General features: G+C 37.2%; 1 protein-coding gene across 2 annotated transcripts; it reads left to right on the forward strand.

Moving 5' to 3' along the window:
- Positions 1–11669: 11669 nt before the first annotated feature.
- meis3 (myeloid ecotropic viral integration site 3) lies at positions 11670–22868 on the forward strand. 2 transcript variants are annotated; one of them, XM_053486637.1, is made up of 13 exons: positions 11670–12046; positions 12439–12532; positions 15896–16035; positions 16143–16317; positions 16418–16468; positions 17140–17190; positions 17306–17455; positions 17594–17702; positions 18446–18591; positions 19305–19381; positions 19921–19979; positions 20080–20166; positions 20656–22868. In XM_053486637.1, the coding sequence occupies exons 2-13, from the start codon at positions 12521–12523 to the stop codon at positions 20844–20846; spliced, it is 1248 nt and encodes a 415-aa protein (XP_053342612.1). In that variant the 5' UTR covers positions 11670–12046; positions 12439–12520; the 3' UTR covers positions 20847–22868. The 2 variants fall into 2 exon arrangements, with proteins under 2 accessions (XP_053342612.1, XP_053342613.1); XM_053486638.1 differs by lacking the exon at positions 12439–12532.
- The last annotated feature ends 2551 nt before the right edge of the window (positions 22869–25419 follow it).

Raw genomic sequence — 25419 nt, forward strand, 5'->3', positions numbered from 1 at the left:
TATGTATATATACTATGAATAACATGCCTACAAGCATAAACCTACTACAAATCACTTTTTAAACACATCTATTTAAACAATCTATTATTTACTTCCCTGCATGTTATGATGTCAGGGGTTATGAGGTCACTGGGATAACCATGATCCATTTATCTCCTAGCCCAGCCATATCTACTAACCTTATCAGATCATGCCACCTACCAGTACCAATCATCAAAGGTTTGAAGTCGTGAAGACATCTTGTAACAGTTATCCACATCTGACACCTCAAGCTTGAGTTATACCATACAGTAGGATAACTGTAACATTTAATGAGAGACTCTGACTTTACAGATGTCAGGACATTCAATATTATATTTTCATACAATAATATATATTTTCATAGATATTCAAACAATACTTTTATTTATTTAAATTCATTTATTTTACAACAACAATAATGATATTTTATTTCAGTTTCTTAAAGTGGGAAAAGAGCAGGTAAGTGTGTATACCTTACATTTATTTAGTGAACTTAAAAGCAATAAAAAGCAATTTCCTATTTTAAAGCACAAAAGGTTTAAAAAAAAAAAAAAAAAGGTTTTCAAAAAAAGGTTTTTTAAAGTTTAGAAAATACTTACATTTTTTCATTGAAATAAATAAAGAAACAGAATAAGCATAAAAAGAATGACAGAATAATGGATCTGTAAAATCGTTTTGTTTTTTTTTGTAAAGAAAACTTTTTTTCCTATTTATTCTTATAAGACTATTTATCAGACATGCACACAAGCAGGCCAAGTAACTTACTGTCCAACAAACAAAGTACTGAAAAAAAGTAATTCTGCTCAAAAATAGAAGCTCAGTTTAGAGTTCTTCAGACCTTTCCGCAAAAACTATGCTTAAGTATTTTCTTTATACACACCATGCAGGCACTGTGGTAAACGTATACAGCATTGACTGTTAATTAGTAGAATATGCAGTGCATTCCTCTATGCTTAGGTGAAACAACCTCATCCATTTCAGCCCTGAGCAGTAACATCAAGACTCCTTCTATATATTAAATGAGTTCAGTCAGGCATGTGGTACAGTATGTACTGAATCTACATGTACTTAATGTACTGAATACTTCAAATTATGAAGGTACAGTATGTTTGTTAGCCAGTGCATATGACAATGAAAATTAAAAGTGCTGTTCATATCCAAAGGGTTCATTCTAACAAATAAATAGAAAATGCAGTTTTATCTTGAATTACTTAAAAAAAATGAAAAAAAGAGGTTAATCTTTTCAGATATTTTGCTCCCACATATTTAAAAATCACAATAGGTGATAAAACAACTTGACATAAAAATATGCACTTTTACTATTTTACTGTAATTATTTAGAATTATTTACTGACATCAAAATATGCGCACAACACATCTGCATTTTTAATGTACAGCTTGCATGGTATTGTTTACTTTTATAATTTTTTGTAAATAATAATATTGATTGTATACCCTAGTTCACCTTTGTAAATGTTCTGGTTCCAGTATTGTTTTGCAGGTGGATTAAGAACAACAGTAATCTTAACCTACACTCTACAAAAGAAGTGTGAACACATTTCGAGGCCTGCGACTATACTTTTAATGTCATTAAATATTTTGTTAAAGGCAGCTAAACTGTTATCCTCACAGATGATGACATCATCTCTAATATTTTTTACATGGTGCGACTTAAAAACGAGAAATGGTGCACCTTTAATTACAAGCCTTAAGAGGAATGGCTAACAATTCCATCGGTTGTATTCCTAATGTAGTTTAATATTTATATATATCATTCTTCATACTGTCTGTTCATAATGTCTGTGCAAGGACTCCTTATTGATCTTTTTAATATGAAAGAAAAGGATGTGATGTAATGAAATATTATGGCACATGATGGCAACACAGTATGTGAAAATTATTATTGTGGTTTATAGACACTTCACAGGTTGTTTCACCCATTTCTTTCCCCCCATGTAATGCATTTCTGCATGTAGGGCAAGTGTTTTTATTTTTATGCAAGCTGTGGGTGTGAAATAAATAAAACAGTACTTTTCCACATTTAGTACATGTGGTTTTATATCTCAGATTTTCTTATACGTATGATTAATTTATTGTAGTACACAATCACATATTGTTCATGTGTTTTGATGACATTTGTGCCAAAGTATGACATGTTTTTTGTTTTTTTTAAAGGTGAACATATATTAGTGTATACATATATTATAAGTGTATAATGCTTAATTTTTCCATAATGGCTGTGAATCATAATGAATAATCATCGACCAAAAAAAAGTTTTTTAACATACACACAAATTTATTTAACAAAACAAAAATTGTGTGTATGTTAAAAAAAAAAATTTGGTCGATGATGACGATGATGATGATGATGATGATGATTAATATTATTTTTATTATTATTATTATTATTATTATTATTTAAAAGTTTTAACACAATTCATATCTATTTATAATACTTTTATAATTTTTCGGTACTTTTTCATACACCAGTTACTTTTGAATGCCTGAATACTAAATCAATAAACTGATATTTATAAAGGCGGCATGGTGGCTTAGTGGTTAACACTGTCGCATTGCACCTCCAGGGTCCAGGTTCGATTCCCAGACAGGTTTGATTCCCGTGTCTGTGTGCATGAAGTTTGCATTCTCCCTGTGCTAGGTGGGTTTCCTCTGGGTACTCTGGTTTCCCCCCACAGTCCAAAGACATGCAGATTAAACTAAATGGCATTAACAAATTGCCTGTAGTGTGTGTGTATACTGTATATGTGTGTGCCCTGCGATGAAGTGGTGTACCCGGCCTCGTGCCCTAAGTCTCCTAGGCTTCAGGCCTCCCGTGACTCTGAATACAGTAAAAAGCGGAATAGAATGGGTTGGCCAATGAATTTATCTGTTTAACTCAGACCACTGCTACTGTACATGCAACATGCATAATAAACTTGTATAATTTGTATGACTTTAATATTTTGCAGCCTTGTTCACCAGTTGAGTGAGATGCTATAAAGAATCTAAGGGAAAAGCCTTAACAAACCTGCACAACATAGAATTTTATCTCATCATCACAATCTGATTATCAGCTGAGTCTGGAAGCTTGAAAATACTGTGCTTCTCTCTGATTTCACTCTTCCTCCCACTCCCCATCTCTCTCTCTCTCTCTCTCGCTCATTCCCTTGATCAATGAGCAAGAGCTAGAGCTACGACTATTAATCAGAGCCTATCGGCGATCTGTCTCCCACAACAACCAATCACAGCAGCCTGACAGCTGCCCCATGACAAATGGATAGAGGAGGGATGGAATGGGCCAGTGTGTGGGTTGGTGTGTGTGTGTGTGTGTGTGTGTGTGTGTGTGTGTGTGTGGTTGGGGGTGCATTTTATCTGATCCTCACCAGGCTGCAGACAACAGCACTTACAGATGACTCCAGATGCTGATTAAAACACACACACATACACACAAACACAAACTTGCAAACAAATATAAATGAACAAAATGATGCATATGAAGCTTCATATATTTAAAAGACAGGTACAAATGTATCCATACTAACTTTAAGTTAAATACTAAGCTGTAGAATTAATTGGCTTACGAGATTCAGATGGCGCGGCTCATTAAACTGTGATATTACAAAAACATGATCTGTTAATTAAATCAGCAGACATGTTTTTTACGATCGGATTTGTATGCAAAGTAATGTTGTAATGATCGGCTGTGCATGTTTTTAAGTAAATATGTATATTATTAAATTCATGTACACAATGCTACTTGATGCTCTCTCAGGGACAGGTCAAATAAGGTGTTTCAGCAATTATACTGTTTGCATATCCAACACTTTTGCACACAAACTACTCCTAGCTCTCATTGCTGCAAAAGAGAGAGAAAAAAACCCCTCTCTGTTACTGCAGTTTACAATAATCCACTTGCTGATTATAACACCTCGCCAAAACTCGGTGTACGTGTGATGCAAACCAGACCTTGAGTCAGATTTATGAACCACTTGACTTAGCGTTTCTCCTTTGCCCTGCTCCTTACTCCTCCCCTCCTTCTGTCCTTCCCCACATCTGTCCATCTATCATCCCCATGGCCAGCGGAAGAGCATTAATCCCTCCTCATCCCATCCCTCACTCTTTTGGACAGCAAAAGAGAAGGAGGGGTGTGAGAGGAGGAGAAGGGAGAACCTGGGATTACTTTCTTTCACAACATTGCTCTCAAACTGTACCACAATGCATGCACATAAGATAATAACCCATGCTTTCACTCATTACAGCACTTATCTTTTTAGGTAAGTATTTCAGGGTAGATTTGACGTATTCGGTGACAGTATTTCATCTCCAAGTCCGTTTCAATCCCACAACTTAATGTAGACCCAGGTCATCCGTGCTTAGCAAGTGTGAAAGCTTCCAATCGACAGCTGCAGCAAACATAAACCATCAAAAGCTCAAAGAGACCCAGAATAATATTAGAAATACTGTTGAGACAACAACTGCATGTCGACAACCTGTCCAGTGATGAGGTGACTAGGTCAGACAGAGTTCGTGTCGTGCTCTTGCTGGGCTGGTTTGACTCAAATGTGCCTGGGAGGTAAATGCCACGGAGGATGTTAAAGGGAAAGTCGAAAATATTTAGCCCAAGTGTGAAGCCACATCCCTTCCTAGCATGTTGTAACGACAGCAATTACTACGCTCATCACTTGCCCTTACAGTACTGTGGGTGCTAGCACTGTTTTTAGTAGTAATTGTACTGTTTGTGCTTCATGTAGAGTTCTGTAACATCTCATGTATTTCTGCGTTGGTTTATATACAGTAGCACCATGGTCCTATGGGAATGTTGCTTTGCCTCATTGTGTACTGTATTGGCTGTACATGGTTACAATGATGATAAAAGGTTCTTAACTTTTGCTATATACAGTACACTACCACTCAAAGGTTTGGACACACCTTCTACTTCTATGGTCTGTCCTGATCTTTATTTCTTTCTATATTGTAAAACAATGCTGATGGCATTCAAAATATGCAAAAATCTTCTTCGTATAGTTGATGGTTTAAATGTTACTTATGGTAATATACTTATATATCTATTCTTATGTAAAGCCATTATTTTTGAGGCTGGTAGCTCTAAATGAACGTCCCCTCTACAGCAGAGGTAAGTTTTGGTCTTGCTTTCCTGGGATGGTCTTCATGAGAGCCGGTTTCATCATTGTGCTTGATGGGTTTTGCAAATGCAACTGACAATACCGTTCTAGCAAGAACTATTCCAGAACAGTTGACCTTCTGGTCTTAAAATAACAACTGACTGGCTGGTTGCCTAATTCCATACTGTATGTGTTATTTCATAGTTTGGAAATCTCCAGGATTGTTTTACAATGTAAAAAAATTAATAACGGAACAATAAATTAGATGGGGTGTGCAAACTTGACTGGTACAGTACTGTACATGTATAGTACTTATATACTTAATGGTTACTGTATATACTAGTTTTCTATTCCAAAAGACTTTCTATGATGTCTATATCTATCGAACATTGTAAGTATTGTTAGTTTGGCAAGCTACATTTACTTTCATTTATTAATTTCATGAAGGGCTTTCATTGCCGTCTTGAAGTTAAACTTCTTGGTCGATTTTCACTTTGGATAATGGTTACATTTCCCATAATGCCATTCGACTACCTGCTTATTGTATTGCCAGTGGGATTTAGCCCTTGTTTCATCATAGTGCAGCAACACATTACTTCTTTAGTCTAGCCAGCTTTCTCACCTCCTTAATTTTACACTTTGATTAAAGCTCCTAAGCTTGACCTTGCATGCTAATATTGTCAAGATGTTATCGTATCTCTACTACTTCTACATTGAATTTCTCATTTAAAAAAAGCTATAGTGCCAAAAGTTTTTGTGGAATTCTGTGGGACCAGAAGATTTATAAGTAATTCTTGCCCAAAGTTGGAAGCACACGATTGTATAGAATTTCTCTGTATACTGCAGGTCGGCACAGAGGTTTAGTGTTTAGCACTGTCACTGGTTCCAGGGTCGATTCCAGACTCTGTGCATGGACTTTGCATGTTCTCTGCGTGCTTGGTGGGTTTCCTCTGGGTACTTAGATTTCCTTCTCCAGTCCAAAAGCGAAGATTAGTCTTATTAGCATTTCCAAATTGCCCATAGTGTGTGAATTCATGTGTGTATATGCGTGTTTGCCCTGCAATGTATTGGCACCCTGTCCAGGGTGCACCCCGCCTCATGCCCTAAGTCACCTAGGATAGGCTCCAGGCCCCCCTGCAACTCTGTACACAGTATAAAGTCGTATAGATGACGAGTGAGTGAGTGAGTGTATACCGCAGCATTACAGTTTTCCTCCCCAGAGCTAAGAGGTCCTAACTTGTTTCAGCCTGACAATGCCTCATGCACAATGTGAGCTCCATTATGACATGGTTTGCCAAGTCTGGTAGGGAAGAACTCAAATGGCCTGCACAGATCCCTGACCTCAACCCAACTGAACACCCCTGGGATGAACTGGAACGCTGACTGCGCCCCAGGCCTCTTTACCCCACATCAGCACCTGACCTCACTAATGCTCTTCTAGCTGAATGAGCAGAAATCCCCACCACCATGCTCCAAAATGTAGTAAAAGGCTTCCCAGTGGATTGGAGGTTATTATAAGAGCAAGGATGAGACTACATCTGGAAGTGGATTTTCAAAAAGCTAAATATGTCAGGTGTCTACAAACTTTTGGTCAAATTATATGACATTAATTGATTTAATTATATTAATGAAAAATAGTGGCCGAGAAAAAAAGGCTTTTGGTTTTTTGTTGTTTTCTGGTGCTAACAGATATTGATGATTAACCCGGCCTTGTTTTAGATTGTTGGCCTTTTTACTCAAATTAAATGCTAGAAAAACTGCAGTAGCAATAAACCCATGACATGCGACCATAAGACCATGTGACATGCAAGAGTGATGACGTGTATAAGTTACCTTTAAGTAGCCCTATTAAGATCATTAATTATTAATGGATTATTATTATTAAGTTAAATACTATATCCTGTATACACAATTACAAGCATGTATCAATTAACAGGCTAATAACTTTTAAATTGTTTTAGCAGTAACACACATTGCGGAAAACTACTTTAACACCCTTTTTTTTTTAAACCACATTACAATTCTGTCTGTTTCTCATACCCCCTTTCTCTGCTCTCTCCTCTCAGCCTTCTTCTTTTTCCCTGCCATGTGCCCAGAGTGACAGGTAGATTAAGGGGTGTGATAGATGCACCTCTCGCTGTCTCCCCCTCACCATCTCCTCCTTCCCTCCCTCCCTCTCTCTCTCTTTCTCTCTCTTTCCCTCCCTCTATCTATCACAAGGCCTGGTGTAATTGTGGCTGCGTCGGCCTGGCACTGCGCGCTGCCATCCATCTCCTTAATAACAAACAGTCAGGAAAACGGATGGGGCTCAGGCTCCAAGTTAATCTCCATCTGTAAGGGGACCAGCCGAGGGAGGCAGTGAGAGAGGGATGGAGGAAGAGAGAAGGATGGAAGCAGATACGGAGAGACAGAGAACGACTTGAATATGACAGTGTAAGAAACCTTGCCTGTCCTAATCTTTCCAGATGAAAAAAAGGAAAAGCTAGACATAAGGTGCGCAAGACGAGAAAATAAAAGTTTCTTAAAGTGTTTAAAGCATAAGATGATGCAAGACTAAGCGGAGGCGTGCAATATTCTCACTTTCAGGAGCATGGCTGTATTGTGAATGATCCATTCTTTTCAAATGACTCCTGTAAGCAAAAAAAAAAAAACTATTAACAGGCATGATATAATTTGTTATTTTTTTCATCGAAATCAGGAACAGCAAGCTAAACATCTGACAGTAACATTTCTTGCCACTGACATACTGGTGATAAACATGCTGATCCTTATTTGTCTATGGTTTTCTCATCACACCCCACTCTGGTGCTGTGCATGCATCATCAGATTGCCATTTTTAAGTAGGAAATGTTATATGCAAGTGAACCTGTTAAACATTTTGCTCCCTAATTTCCGTTGGTAAAATGACGCCACAACATCTGGGATAATCTGAAAACAATTTTTAGGCATGTTTATCATCAAATACTGCAAATATCAAAGACTCGGCTCACTAAAGTGAGGCATAATGACCATACGGGTTCTCATTAACATCTTGAAAATAAAAAGAACACATGAAAATTAAAAAGAATTTTGTATTAATATTAACTGAATGATCAACAACGTGATGAAAAGCCGCTTAAATACCAGCCGAGCTCCCTTATCAGACTGATAGGAGAATTGTTGTGTGTGGATTAATGATCTAAAAAGCACCTTGATTGGCATCCCTTTGTCGCTTCAGCTTGCTATGGCATGAAAGTAGAAATAATTAGAATGTCACAAGCAGAGACAATCAGTAACAGCACAATTATAGCGTTGACAATAGAATGACTTTCACTCACTAGGTTAACTTACAGTTGCTCAGTTAGGTTTGGGTCACTAATTACCTTTCAATCACTAGTTTGCTCAGACTCAATGAGACTGTTCAAGCATGAAAATGTTGATAAAACGTGCGAGGGTAAGACAGGCAAACCAGGCAGATGATTGGTGAGGGTCAAACTCATGTAAGCTTTACCCAAGATTAACCATTTCACTGTTCGTATCTGTTATAAAATAAGTTATCACTTCTATCAAAGGCATTTGTTTTATGTTTAACATTAAATATACAGTAACTATTACCTATATACAGTAACTATTACCTATGTTTAACAGTATGACATCTAATTCTTTAAAGAATGCAGAAAATAAATTGACACATTGTTGTGGTTTAAAAAGAATAAACCCCATTGGAACGCACTGGTATTGGAAAATAATCAACTTAGTGAGTTTGAGTTATTATTTTGAGTGCCATCAAGAAACACTGAGCAGTTTACATAAATCAGGCATGATATGATATACTATTAGGAAAAAAAATTAACAACAGGATGGCATAAGGCTAGAAGACTCTTAGCACCCTGTTGTTGGTTATTTTCCTATAATAGCGCATTCTATCATGTTTTATTGTTTACTTAAACTGGATTGTGATTAGTGTAAAATGTAATCTATGAACATGGATATTATAGGGTAAGTGGTCATTACTGTAAACTCCTCATTGTTAAGGTGCCACTTGAAACGTCGTTGTAGCGATTCAAAACTCCAAACATAATTCATCCAGATAGGTAGTAAGTCAGTAGAAAACGTTTATTCGTACTAAGAGAGGCGTACTGCACAACTCTCATAAAAAAGCACTCTGCTTCTCTGCGTCGGTATTAACCCTGGCTCTTTGTTGAACACAGCAGCAGTTCATGGGCGGCCTGCTCATCTTTTGATGTCCTACAGTGTGCTGGGGCATGTGGGGGTCATGGCAGCCATTAGAGTTTACAGCCGAGTCAACAGTGTCAAGAAGCCTGGGTGGCCAAGGTTAGCCAAGCTGGGACACGAAGAACCCACAAAACAGCACTTCATCTGGGTGACATAATGGGATCGGATATATTTTACAAAATGTATTTTTATTTGTATTTATCCTTTCAAAGACATAGCACCATACCTCATTGCATTCCTTACTTCGGTAAATATATGCATTTCCTGAACATCAAACAAATACAGTACAATACACTATAATAAGCATTTCTTAATATTTAAATTTGGTCAGAATCCAACACAACTGATCTGGCTAAGCTGCAAGGCTGATTAGAAGGATTTGATGTTGGAGCTGAAACATGAGGAATTCTGAAACACTTCAACACTTGCCCTGGGACAAGTGCTGTTTTTTTCCCTATTAAACCTAACCGAAGACTCATAGTAACTGAACAGATAAAAAGGTTTGTAAAGAAGATTTGTAACTCCAAAAAATTGCATATTGAGGTTTAGATTTTATCTTCTGTAGCTATTTAAGCACATTGTACATATATTGTCTCCTTTGTTACTGTACTTCTGTCTCCTTTGTTACTGTACTTCTAAACATAGTCTGATGTCAGCAAAACAAACAAACAAACAAACAATGCTGACTGAACAGTAAACCGACAGACAGGGGTACTCGGGTGAGACTGAATACTGTGTCCAAAACAAACATTCGCACTCTCACAGTGGCTGACAAACTCATAAAAATCTCTCACACTTATGAAAATAAAAGCATTCTCCATTTCTCAGCCCCCTTTCACACCCACGTCCTAAATGGGTTTATTCAGTCACATTAGTGGCCTCCACCTTCAGCTCTGGAGACACACACACACACACACACACACACTAAAACTGGGTCAATTCAACTGCATAAACATTATCCTAACAGACATCTGCCTCTGTTTAAACTAGGTGCCACTTGAGCAGTGTACATAGGTTTGTCTTCTACTATCATGATTCAAAAATATATCTTTAACGTTTGCAAATAAAAAAAATACCCGGAGGGACTAGGTACACTTGGAAACAATGTCGTTAATCCCGACATTCAAAGGGCGTTGCTCCATTCACGCCCTTGTTAAGTCGCCGTTGTTCGGCTGTTAAAGAAGCTTTTTCAGCTATGATCATCTCCATCGGGAAGGCGCCTCCCGGGGAGTTAAAGGGGAGCAGGTCGCTTGATCTCGTTCCGCCCTCATTGCGCATGCGTGAAGATGACGCGCATGCGCAGTGAGAAGCAGTTACTGACAGTCGCTCACGTTACCCCTGGTGTGTAAAATGCGTGTGATTGTGCGCGCCCGCCGCTTTCTGCTCATTGAAGTTCCGACTGCCTGCTGGTGCTCACCGGCGGGAGGCCAATAAAGGAAACGTTTTGAATAATTGTTGCGTTAGTTAGGGGGTAATTTACAACACAAGGCCAAGCTTCGGGCTGGCTACGACGCTGCCCAAGGGTTTCAGACATAAACCGGGGGAAAAAATAAACGTGAGAACTCATAAATTTATCAACCTAATCTGGGATAACTCAACTATTTAGGACACTAGTTTAATTACTTATAAATTCTAGAATTCAAACATTGCTATGTAGAAATAATTGAAATAACTTACATATAAATAGTTAGAAATAAAACACAACCCGTGCTCTGTGCATGAACAGGTCGAGCTAAAATAACCCTCGAGCAAACAAAGCATGTAAACAAACCACAAACGTCATTTATGGCTATTTGGAGACAATTGCGAACGCTATTAAGGAAGGAGGAGTTTCTTTTTACAGCAAATGTCTAAGTGAATGAGAGGCCATATGTTCCCATCACTGACCCTGACACATAACCGAGGATAACAAAGTGCTGCAGTTATAACAAATGGACCGGTCTGTTTACAAACAAAAGTTCCGAGCCTTTTTTATTTAGATGCAACCTGATAACTTATAAAGCTCAAAGTATTAATGAGATTAAAAAAACAACAACAACAACAGAGTGACACTCTTAATATTTATGCGAGAAATGTGAAGGTGTTTAAGTGTGGATTTCAGAATTTCACAAACTTAAAAGATGAATGTACTGTATGTGTGTGTGTGTGTGTGTGTGTGAGAGAGAGAGAGATTGAAAAAAATTGTGTGTGCGCGCGCGCGCGGTGGTGGGGCGGGGGGGGGGGGGGGTGTGTTACGGGGCTTGGTTGTGTGCGCGCGAGAGCGTGCCGTTCAAGATAAAACGCAGGGGTCTTGCGTTTGTAATGCGCGAGCGTGTGTGTGTGATAAGAAGTGGGGGGGCGCCAGAGACCCCGCCGCGTTTTGACCCCCGAAACGACTCCCGATCTCCAGCATCGCTCCCGCCTCCATTCGGCTTTTAAACCGGGCCCAGTGCTCGCCTCGCAGACGCACACACACTCACTCACACACACACGCGTATCCATTTACAGCTTGTTGTCTCGGTCCATGGATGTGGTGATACACCGAGCAGATCGCCCGCCACACTATCGCCGCGATTTGCGTCTGTCCAGCCCGCTAAGCAGCACCGAGTGACCGCGGAACAGCTTGAACTAGAGGGACGGGAAGACAGACAGAGAGAGAGAGATTGAGAGAGCGGGAGAGAGAGAGAGAGGGATCCTCGCGCCTGAAGGTTTGTTGCGATCTCTAGGTTACACCACAGGGTCGAATGAACACGTACAGTAGCGTACAGTGAGTGCAGATGGGAATTCACAAACACTCAGGATTCTGCTCTGGTTCAGGATTTGTTGCAAGCCATTTCAGACATTATAATTAGAGTCCTGCGTATCGAGAATTTACACATTACTTCAAAACTTCATTACATTTAGTGCATTTTGCATACACGCACACGTGTTGGCAGTTGTGTTTTTGTAGATTACAGGCCGATCTTATTTAGTGAAGCATCCCGCGCGCTTCACTGCGCTTCCATCTTTCATCTACTAGTCGTAGCGCAATTCGCAGTGCATGCTTGTATTTTGATGTGCATTCCTTGTTTTTTCTTTCCTCCTCTCAAAAATCTGTTAGTGATTGTGACTGGTGTTCTGTCCCGGACTGCCGGATCGGTGTGTGTTGTCTTCCGCGAGAAGAGCGCGGCTTTCCGTGGCGCATGGAGAAAAGGGTACGTCTCTGCTTATGCATGATTGCTTAAACAAACAAACAAACCAATATAAATTTATTTTCAAAAAAGAACCTTTTTAGGCAAACATAGCTTAACTTGAAATATGACTGCTGATCTCGGATGAAGGCGATGTTGTGGTGTTTGGGTGGAAGAGACAGATCCCGGATCTCTCCCAGTTTTGTTCAGCATCCTTCCTGCTTTCTCAGCGCGCGCTCACGCGGAGCTTAGGGCCACATCCCAAATCAGATTCCCGTATTTTACACTATGCCAAAATAGGTGAGGGTGTCATTTTTTTTTTTTTTTACTTAGTTTAGTACAGTGGCTCTAGGTGTCCAAAGAATGCAACAAAAAGAAAAAATAACAATAAAGAAAAAAATAGTGTAAAATGTATAATATTTGCACGTGTTCATGTTGAGGTTGGCCATTAATTAGCATTCAAAAAACAAAACATAACATTAAAAAACTAATAAATCAAGGATTTTAGAATACATCTTTAACACAAAAATAAATAAATAGGTGGATTCAGTTTGATGAATAATCCGTGCATTATAGAAAATAACTTTATGTTTTATTGGAACTCAGATGTATAATTTTTTTTGTAATTTCTAAACAAAAAGAAAGGGAAGTGCTATAACTCTAAATATCTATTTATACTTCAATTTAAAACCTAAACATCAGTATTAGAAATAATATGTGTATATACTGTAGCGGAAGAAAATAATAGACAGGGCCGAAGTAAAACAGAGGAAATCAGTAAGTAGGTCAACTTTTTTGCTAGACTGAGCTGGCGAGTTGAGCGGCTGGAATGGCAGACTGGCTCAGACCTTAGTGCAGAATAATTCTGGCATGTTACATAATTATCCAAAAAATAAAGCAGTTCCATATTTCTTTCTATATATAGAGCTCTAAAGTGTAGACTTAATTATGGTTAAGATGTGATATAAATAGCCACTGCTTATGTTCAGCGGGCAGCTTAATTTATTTCCAGTTCTGTAAAACAACAAATCAAAGTTTCTAAAATGTTCTTTTCTTTTAGTCCAAGTAGGACTTAGACTAGATAGGTGCTTACGGTTAGTAGTTTAGTTGTTTTACAGTTGAAAGGCACACTTCAAGAAGTGTATAGTGTATTTGATCAGGTAGATTTCACCTCGTATAATTTTATTTTACTTAGGAAATTAGTTTTTGTTAGAAACGATGGTGCTAAAAAAAAGAGGAAGAGCGCGGTTTCCGTTCTTGTAGTTTGAAATAGCTGATATTTATAGTCTGCAATAGCTTATATACAGACTACATCATAAAAGTAAGAAAAACAGTTAATAAGTCTAAGTCTAAGTTTATTTCAGGAAAACCTTTGCGTGCAATTGAAGCGCTTGTTCTTGCAGTTTCAGCTTTGTTAGTGAGGTTTGGCTGTTGTACTATTACTAATACTAAAGGCTATATCACAACTTAAAAATACGCGTTAACGTCCAAGCTAAATAACTTAACTTAACTAAGATAACTTTAAAGAATTTGAGACTTTTAAGCACTGCCTGCGATCGTGAAGTTTTTTATTATAATTTTTTGTTCTAAATCGCGCATGCGCTGCAAAACCAAGTATTGCTAATCTATAACAGTTTTTAATCATAAAATGTGTGTTTAGATTCAACACACACAACTCTTACGTTTGTGTTCAAAACTTTTAGCTCAATCATTTAATGTTCATCTAAAAAAAAAAGGCTAGTGGGCTCATTAAAGCAGCCATGCATTTATTTTAGTGTTCTATAATACAAAGAAATGAAGCTCATCTGCTTTTAAACCATGCATTTAACAGGGAAAAAAAGTTAAATAGCACCTGAAGTTTAATCAAACGCGTTGTAAGTGTATTTCATACTTTATAGCACTGCGGTTATTTCTGTGTGGTTGTCAGTTTTAACTCTGATGATTATTTGTCGTGCATCATAATCCCGGCGGCTGCGTATTAATGTGATTGCTGTAGCCTAATTATTTCAATTTGTCAGCCCTCATAATGCAGATTGGTAACAAGTAGGCCTCGAAGAAATCTTAATGACGATCAACAAATGGATCAGGATCCGTATTTTACCCCCGATATAGCCTCGTCTATTACCTTGAGCTTTGTCTTGATCACGTTATAAAAATGCACGCAGACGATGAACAGACAGCTGTTTGTCAGATGATCACGTGATGATGCTCAGGGATTAGAGAGTGCTCACAGATTATTCTGTTCATAGTTAATCGATTCTATTTACCCATTTATTTTTTATAACACTCTTATAAACGCTGTTTTTAAATGGAGATTTGGAAAGTGCACATGGCCTGTGACAAAATGTTTGTGACTATTTCCTAAATTAGATAAAGCAAGTTCACACCAAATGCTTTTAAAGCCCTTTAATGAGGCTAATGAGGCGAGAATGCGCATGCGCAGATTTACTTGTTTACCACGCGATATTATTGTCCCGCCCGTAAATGTCCATGAAAAATCTTATTATTAGAATCACTAAAACCTACGTGCAAATATGATCCTAATAGCATGCATGTTGTTTACATTTTTTTTTTATTTATAATAAAACTGATGATTTGCCAACAACATCCCAATGTAAACATATACAATAATTATTAATTTTTGTTTGGTAACTAGAGAATATAAAAAAAAAATGATCAAAAGGTTCATTAGATGACTAAATATGTTTTTTTTTTCTATCACATGGCTCTGTAAAAACATTGACAACATCATTTACAAGCATTTTAATATAGGCTACAGTATTTTTGCATATTGTGGTTTTACTTTTTCTCATACAAATTATATTTTATTATACCTTGTGACTACATCAGCTAGTTTTTATTGCAATGTCATTTATATACGTGTAATAAGTGATATATGTGGATTTTAATATACCAAATACTTGTCGGATAACAAAATACAAGGTGTACATATATTTTTCAATGTACAATAATGTCAATTTACTCAGAAGAGAACCATAATTTTTGTTGTTAATCACCTTAAGAAGTTATATATATGTATTATTGTTCATAGAGTTCAATGTTTAACCAAAAAAATCTTTTTTGCTGTAATTTTGCCTCAAAATGACTGCAAATCTTTTAAACACGTCATGAAATCCGCGCAAACGGGGGACAATTATAATTTCGAATGATATGATAAATGCCTTGTTTGTTTTGGGATGCGCTCGGCTCATTGTCCAGTCTGATGGATGAAAGTCGTACATTGTTTCTCAAGTTATTAAAAAAAAAAGAATGTATCAAAAGTTCATGTAATTAAAGGTGCAATAAAATATGGGTTCTACATTTTTTTACAACATGGCTAGTCCAATAGGTGCAGTTCAATACTTGTATTATTATTTTTTTTCTTAGTATGAAGATCTCATCCAGTACCCAGGGTCAGAGGTCATGCCCATGGGCGGCTATGGGGAGGCGATGAGGTCACTACCACCGCCTCACTATGGTCATGGCGCTCCTGATTCTCTTAAACACTACCGTGATCAGATCTACGGGTGAGATTAACATAATCATCTCACACCACATCTCCCTGTTTATGCACTGGAATATTAGAGTGTACATCCTATAACTTATAAATCATATATTTATGCTATGTGTGCAGCCACCCTCTGTTTCCACTCTTGGCACTGGTGTTTGAGAAGTGTGAACTGGCAACATGCTCACCACGTGACTCCAGCTCACTGTCAAATCCGTCCCATCATCCCAGCATGACAGGTCATAGCGACGTCTGCTCTTCCGAATCATTTAATGAAGACATCGCAGCCTTCGCCAAACAGGTGAGTGGCAGCACTGACAGCCAGTCAGGTTCACTGCGAACTGATAAGGATCAAAGCTGATATTAAGGCATCGAATAATGTTAATTGTTTTCACTTTTAGATCCGTTCAGAAAAACCGATTTTTTCATCAAATCCAGAACTGGACAATTTGGTAAGATGTACTACCTTAACACACACACACACACACACACACACACACACACACACACACACACACACACACACAAAGAAACCAAGATTCATATGTTATAGATTTATTTGATATTTGCTCATTGGTAAATTTTTCTTTATTAAAAATATTTTTGGAACAGTCTTTATGTAGTACATGTCTATTTAATTTAGTTTCAGAGGCAATTTTTTAGTTTTATCCTCTAGTTTTTAGTAGGGTCTTCTGACTTTTGCATAGAGAAGCAGCTGCGGTTTTAGTTGAGATCAAATCTGGTGATGCCAAAGCTGTCTAATGTCAGGAGTCAGAGAACAAAATTGGTGGAAGGAACAGCATTACTATTTTTTTATTACAATTTTTTCTTCAGAAGTCAGTATGAAATGTAATTTGTGTTTGAGCGTCTTTGCACTCATGTTTGTTAAAAAGGATGGATAGCGTTTACCTTTGAGAGTGCATTACTCCGCCCCGTAACAGCAGCAGTTTAAAGAAATGCCGGGCCTCAGAGGAGACTTGGTAGTTTTGACCCCCTCGGCCGGTAGTTGATGTGGGTGGCAATTGGCAAATAAGAAATTTGTGGAGGAGATGACCCATAATCAATCAGATTATCAGAAATCTGAATGTTTTTCAAATAATGCCTTTTTTCTTTTCTGCTGTAGATGATCCAGGCCATCCAAGTACTACGCTTTCACCTACTAGAGCTAGAAAAGGTACAGTAATATTACAGCATTATTTGTTTTTTAATAACTCATAAGTATTTTTTATTACTTTTCTCTGTGAGTCATTTTGAGTTCTAAAGAACCTGTTCTCTTTCTGACTTTGCAGGTTCATGATCTGTGTGATAACTTCTGTCATCGCTACATCACCTGTCTTAAGGGCAAAATGCCCACTGATTTGGTGTTAGAGGATCGCGACTCCGGATCCAAATCCGACATGGAGGATTTCACCGGTTCTTGCACGAGTCTTTCGGAGCAGGTGAGTGAACAGAACGGATAGATGGAGCTTTGTGCTGTGAGCTGCTTTTTTGCTCTCCTTTATAGTGACCAGTGATTAGTGATGATGGTTGTCTTTTATGCATATATGTTTAGCTTGGTCTCTTTTTACCTAATCTAGAATCAGTCCTGGTTGCGAGACACAGATGACTGTTTGTCAACGCCGTCAGGAACCCCGAGCGCCTCTTGCGGCCTCGCCGCGCACAGTGTAGATGCATGCAGCGACGCAGGTACTTATAACAACATACACACACACACACACACACACACACACAATTTTTAGATTTTCTAATACTGAAAATTCAAGGTGACCTGAATGTTTTACCGCATTATGTGGTTTTTAATGTCATCAGTAGGTCCTTTTCACACCTGCCACACCTTATATTAAAATCACTGTAGTTTTACTACAATATTTACATTTTAATTTGTAAGGGGCCTTCTTTTTTTTTTTTATTACTTCATACAAAAATGTCTGATGATAATAATGATAATGAATTATAATAGATGCAAAGTAACTCAATGTACAAAATTATTATTATTATTATTATTATTGTTATTATTATACATACAAATAATGAAAATACACAATAAAATCAATGTAAGAAATTTTTTTTTCAAGAAATTAAGAATTGACATTGTGAGCCATACTGATTTCCTTTCTAAAAATTTGCTGAAAGATCAAATAAGATAAAGTAAGATAAATCTTTATTAATCCCAAGGGAAATTGCAGTTCTACAGCAGCTCAGACAAAAGCATAAACTAAAGACATACGGAAGTACTTAATTGTAGGATGAAACCATAAAAAAAGAGAGAGATGAGGGAGGAAGGTAAGAGCAGTATAGAGACAGGAACTGAAAGATGTTCACCTGCAAGAGATTTGACCTAATTGCACTAAACACACACATGTGCACTGAACACAAACAGGGAAATACACGGTTACAAAGGCTAATTTCACCCTTGTTGCATTTTACAGGAGATGGACTGGACGGCGCGGTAGCGTCTCCTAGCACAGGAGAAGAGGACGAGACAGACCGAGACCGACGAAACAACAAGAAACGAGGCATTTTTCCGAAAGTGGCAACCAACATCATGAGGGCTTGGCTCTTCCAGCACCTATCAGTAAGTCAGACACAGGCACTGAGAAAGAAAGACAACAGAATTTATTTATTGTTTATTATAGTTGGAAGACAAATAAAAAAAGAATATTAGTGGAAGATAGGATCAAGAAGAGATGCTAATAGAAGATTCCAGGGAGAAAGTCATGGCGTCTCAAACCAGTCGGTGTGAAATCTGAATTTTATGAACTCGCAGCCGGGGAATTATTGCACAGCCGAATGGAGTTGAAATGAGAGGTGCCGGCGCAGTACAGTAACGAGCATATGGTAATTAGCCACTAATGAAGCTGCTGTAATTACGCACATAATTGAACTCCGGCACATTGACTATAAATAAAGACAGGAGGGGCTCTGTGCAGACAGCATTGACTCTGTCTGGTTCGAAAATTCAAACCTACTCAATTATAACAGATTCAAATTGTACTTCGTTATATAGGGACGTGACGTGAACTTTTCAAAAAATTATATTACCAATGTAAAAAAATATAGGGATGTCATGGGCAAGAGGTAGCTTTGGTGAGGGTTGTATGTTAATGTTCTTTTGCCCATACAAAAGATGACTAAAAAAAAATATATTTATTATCTATTTATAAATTCCAAAATGAATTAGCAACCCACTATTGAACTCAACAACCGTCCTTTCCACCTTGATCCCATGACGTTATGATTACATGTTAAGTAAAATTTTTTTTTTTTTTTTTTTTTTTGCGTTAACAGCATCCATACCCTTCCGAAGAACAGAAAAAACAACTCTCTCAAGACACAGGACTCACAATCCTTCAGGTCAACAACTGGTAAGTGCACCTCTAACCTCAATCAGCAACTACCGCTTTTACACTGCACTTCTGCGATCATTGATGAACTGCAGCTTATGAATCAGCTACTCCACCGTAATCAATACTTGCTTTTAATGAGGATTTATGCTAGTCGTGGAGACTTTAATAATGCTAGTGCTTATCTGCGTATCTACTCATTCAGGCTTTATGAACTTTTTCATTTGCTCAGCATCAGTTACGGCATTATGAACCTCATTCCTGCCAGTCTGGGTCTATGTATTGCATTACAAGTACAATACACAATTGCTAAGGGGCATTTTGTTTCTTAAACGGAAACATTTTATATGTTTTAAATTAGAGTAATATCTATGAAATAGCTTTGATTCATCATTGTATTAACATAATGGTTATTAGTGGTTCTTAGTCGTGTTAAGTGACCAGAGCTGCCAGACTTCCTATTTCTGCGAAATGATTACTTTTGAAAATCATTATTATATCTTAAGCTGCACAATATTTGTGTATGTAATGCTTGAATTCTTTCCTCTTGTCACGTTTAGGTTTATAAATGCCCGACGTAGAATAGTCCAGCCCATGATTGACCAGTCAAATCGCTCAGGTAACACAAAAACAAATAAAAAAAAAACAATCAATAAAAAAAAAACATACTATTTATTTATTAAGTGTTTTTCAATTATTTTTGGTACATGTGTATGCAGGTCAAGGTGCACCATACAGCCCAGATGGAGGAGCGTTAGGAGGTTATGGATTAGACAGTCAGCCTCACTTAGGCCTTCGAACAGCAGGTAATTGTGTAATATGCTGTGTATAGTAGCTAGATTCTTAATATATTATAATCCATGTAACATATGTGAGCCATGGATCATCAAGGATGGGCTTTGCTCGGTAGAGTCGTATTTTATTTTATTTCAATTTGTTTAAATTTAAGCACAGTTCTAAATCTAAGCTCTTGATTGCACCAGTGATGAAAGTTGATAATGATTTAAACTAGACCTACAATTACATCAGGATAGTGCTGCTAAATAAGAGTTTTTAATATGAAATGTCATAGACAGAATGAACATATTCATTAATGTTTACCATATTAAATGTGTACTATACCACTGAATAAATTATCAATAAATGGATAAATAAAATAAAAGCACTGATTAATTAATAAGTCTATATAAAAGTGAATACAAACCGATTAAACAGAACAGTGGGTTCAGATGTGAAATAATTGTAAATATTTACAGTCCCTCACCACCCTTCATCATTCTCTCTCCACCCTGCAGGTCTTCAGGGAATGCCGTCTCTGCCTGCAGACTACCCCGGAGCACTCTTGCCCCAGCCAGGTTACACCCATGCGGCTCCGTCACTGCACCCTTACCCCGGCCCCCACCCGGCCATGTTACTACACCCGCCTCCCCATCCGCACTCCACCGAGCCTCTAATTGGACAAGGCCTGGACATCCATGCCCACTGAAATAGGAGGAGGGGAAGGGGCTAACAGGAAACCGGGCTCACACACTCCGAGTGCACTAGTTTCACCTCAGTTACATGACGGCACGACTTCATAAACTTTGACACCTTGTCATGTTATGACACTAACCCTTTATAATCAGTGTCTTAAAAACTGACACAAAACCTTACATGTCTTTTTTTTAACATTACAAACTGATATCAGAGTCAACACAGTGGTATGGTTCAGGCTTTTTTTCTACTGCACAAAGTACAGTATTGGAAATTTTGGCAACACAAAACTGGATTTGGATTTTGCTTCATCAGCCAAAATGCTGGGCCAAAAGTCTCCAGCTGTTTAACTATAGATAGGCACAAACAAAGAACTAATGGTACTCGGGGATGAGCTGTTGCTTATGCCACACAGTAGTTTGAACATTTGCCAACAACGCACCGTGCTATTTCATAACCTGGGCAAAAGTTTAATTTCTTTAAAAAAGGTGTAAGCAGAACAAATTATTTTACAAAAATAAGGTATTTTATCAATTATACTTGGTGCAGTTTACTTGAGATTCTATTTATGTTGCAATCGTCTATTGACCAAATCTATTTTTACAATATCTTTGCCAATTTGAAAAGTAAATTAATGTGCAGCATTATTGATTAGTTGTTATTGTTGATAAAAAAATTGAATAATCAATAACAAGTCTTTTCACACTGTAATTTTATTAATTACATTTTATAATCCCTGTTGAATTTGTCTGTGACCCTGTTCCTCCTTGGAAAAAAGGGTACTAATTGTTGTTGTTGTTGGAGTGGTGCACCTTTTATATGTATAATTTCTTTAGAATGGTGCATATAGCATATCCCTAATTATGTAGTAAAACTTAAAACTAAAATTCCAGTCCTTTTTTTATGTACCTTTATGTACAAATCATTTTAAAGCTACACTTTATCCATATTTTCAGTGAAAGATACATAGTAAAGGTAAAAAAAAACAACAACTCAACAATGTACCCATTGATTCAAGGTATCACAAAAAATTTAATTTAATACTGAGAGTTTTGAACCATAATGATTGTCATTTTATGTTTTATCTACGAAATTGGCAAAGAAAGTTCTAGAACCCCAAGTTCTATTGGTTCTTAGTCTGGCTTGTCTGTGTTTTAGAGTGAGCAGTGGAAAAATACCCATGCAGCCACACTGCCTGAATGTTGCATTTCTCATATGTTAACTTAAACACCCAATTTTGCACGGTACACATAAAAATCGTCTGGTTAGACTCATGTCTTCCTACGGCCTTTCTGCTTCCTGAACTGAAAACCAGGGGCTTCAGAGCCTTTCTGCCTTGCCCAGAGACAGCTCGTCAGGAACATGAACAGAGGAGCACACCAGATCATTGCAGTCTGGTGCTTTCACAACTGTACCAAAAATTCCTGTAACTGTTTCCTTGTATCAACGTATTCAAGCCTTGCCACAAACCCAAAGACTTAATTGCTGGATCCGTTCGATGAAATGAGAGCTTGAACTGTGAATAATTGCTGGGTTCCTCAAGCAGTCCCATATGCTATGGACCAATCCTTAGTCTTCCCATAAAGAGGGCAGTTTAACTCCTTGTCCATTAATGGCACTCTTGTCATTTGTATACCATATTTATTTTAACTTTTGCTTTAATGTTGAATCTATTTTTGTATTTATGTCTTGTTGATTCTGTATCCCCAAACTTTGAGTTAATGTTAATCTTCAATTTTTTTTTGAAGTTTGTTTTAAGGGTAGCATCCACCATGTCCTGACAAGCAAATGTTATGTTTGGTGTTAAGGATCAAACTAGCACAGCTTCTTTGTTTATCACATGTTCGTTTATCTGTATTGAAAATTTTTGTTAAACTGTTCAAACAGAGTAAATTCTGTAAGGAGTTCTGCAAGTAATGCTGTCGGGTCTGTTTTGTTTGTTATACAGTGGGATATGTTCCTGCCTGTTTTTAAGTAACTTGACTAATATTTGAAAGCTAAAAAAGATCTTGTCTCTCACATCTGTAATAATAAAACAAATATAAATGAGAATTATACTCATGGTGACAATGAAAATGGTTAATATTGCTAATTACCTTATTACTATTAAGCAAAAGTTGCTTTCTTTTGTTTTAAATATGGTGAAATCACATCCTTTTATACCTGTTACATACAATTGATATTCTACATGCATGAAAAAAAGAAAACTAAGGTCAGGTTTACTATAGCAGAATTTATAGATATTATATATTGGTATTTTATGATTTGTAAATTGTAAATAATTGTCTCAGTGATCGTTACATGGCAGGCAACATGTCAGGCTTCAGAGAAAATTACTTTTACATCATGTGCCATATAATGGTCTTAAACACATAACTGTAAGTAAAATAGTGTAGAACTAAAATCTACTCTGTCACCAACCACACAAAAACATTCACAAATAACACTGGAAAAAAATCATATACACACACATTAACAGTAAAAAGTTTAAACACCTAATTCTTCCCTGATTTACCTTTTTTTTACACTGTAAAACAATGCTGAATTCATCCACAATATGCAATATCCTCCTTTGAACTGATATTAAGATTGTGTCTGCTACTTATGGTCTGTAAAGCCTCCATAACGACTCTTATCTGAGGTGCTGTTAATTACTGATTTTTGAGGCTGGTAACTAAATTAATTTCTCCTTTGCAGCAAAGGTAAGTCTTGCTTTCTTTGGGAAAGTCTTCATGAGAGCCAGTTTCATCATGGTGCTTGATGGGTTTTGCAAATGCACTTCCTCGCAGAATACCATTCTCGCAAGAACTATTCCAGAACAGCCGACCTTTGAGTCTTTAAATAACAACTGACTGCTGTAGATTAGTTGGTATTTAATTATATAAGGCAATATTTCACGGTTTTGGAAGAAATTCTGTAATGTCCTACAATGTAGAATGATATTAAATATATGTGTTTAAACTTAATTTTTAGAAGGTTGAAGAATTTCAAAAAAATTGTTGTTTTTTTTAAACTGAGGATTCTGTAGTAGTTTTTTGGTCACCATTTAAACTTGTTTTTTTTTTTTGCCTTCTAGGCTCATAAAATTCTGACAGATTTGATCTAACATGAACTCTCAACTTTTAAACAAACTTGTGGCATCCATCCTGGCTTGAGCATACATTGTCATAAAAGCAAAATAGAACTTAGAGCATCTTTATACTGAGTGTGCATATTTCATTTAAGTTAATGGTTATAATACGAACTGCAATGAAGAATTTAGTATTACATTTAAAAAGAATTTCAAATAAAAACATTATTGGTATTGGTAGACTGCGTATTCCCATCAGAGCGTTACTAGATTGGATATTTGGTTGTCTAATTTCATTTGTTGTTCTGAGAAGCTTGCTAAATCCGATTCCATATAGTCTAAAAACTAAGCAACATTATATAATCAAAATCAGCTTTTGCTTTACATTTTGCAGTTCTGCTTAAAAGCGAGACTATTCATGCCTAGCGCCCTTCCCACTCTTTCTTTCATCCACTCACTTTTGCACTTTCATGCATTGCGACCCCTAACCATGCTAATGTGATGAATGCAGCTTGCAGCAGGGGTTAGAGTTCATCCAAGGGTTAACAGGAAGTGGCATCTCTCTTTGACCCCTGCAGCTAACCCTGAGCCACTTTAGATCTTGGCTGCTTTCACTGTTTTTCACTGTTTTCTTCTTGTATAATAATGGATGTTTACCCTGGGCTCAAGGCATTTTAATGGACATTGTGGACTTGCTCCATGTTGGACACAAAGGATTGACAAAAAGGGGGAGAAAAAAAAGAAAGTATCATTTAAATTTCCATTGATTAAAGTGAAGAAAGATGTAGAAAAAGAAAAATCAGGGGTCAGGGTTAGCCTAGTTCCCATCAAATCTATCCTGTAATTGCCAGTGAGTGCTGAAGGTTTACTGGTGTATATGGACGGAGTAACTTCCTGCAGCAGGGAGGAACCACAATCGAGGCAAATTCCCCTTTATAATAGCTTCAGCGTCATTATACTTGTACAATGTGTATGTGATCATGTGTGCATGTGTGTGTGTAGCTTTGTGTGAGAGGAAGGGGGAGTGGGAGGACTGCGAACGGACATTAATCATCCAATTACACACCTGTCAGAATATAGACAAGGGAGCCGGGGAGGGTGCAGAGAGAGAGAGAAGGAGGGAAAGTGAAAAAAAGAAAGAGTGGGGTAAAATATGCTAAACTGCAAAGAACTGGGGTTTTGTTTATAGAAGGTTAATGAACACAAAGAGAAAAGATTAAGATGTAAAACTAGAGTTTACACATGGGTAACGAAGTCTGTTTTAGGGTTACAGTAGAGTTGCATTTGGTTGTTCTTTGCTTTGTCTCAAGTCACAAATCTACATAAAAAATAAAAATTTAACTAATTGCTAACTTAATTTATATAAATTGTATGCTCACATGATTTAAAAATCCTCCTTGTTATGTAATGTCTTTAAGTCACATGGTGTCCTTATTATGTATAAATGCACATGCATTTTATATTAAGAATATATAAGATGTATTAAGATTATATAGCATGCAATTTCATGGGAGAA

Source organism: Clarias gariepinus, chromosome 25, assembly GCF_024256425.1.
Source record: "Clarias gariepinus isolate MV-2021 ecotype Netherlands chromosome 25, CGAR_prim_01v2, whole genome shotgun sequence".
In the NCBI taxonomy this organism is placed as follows: Eukaryota; Metazoa; Chordata; class Actinopteri; order Siluriformes; family Clariidae; genus Clarias; species Clarias gariepinus.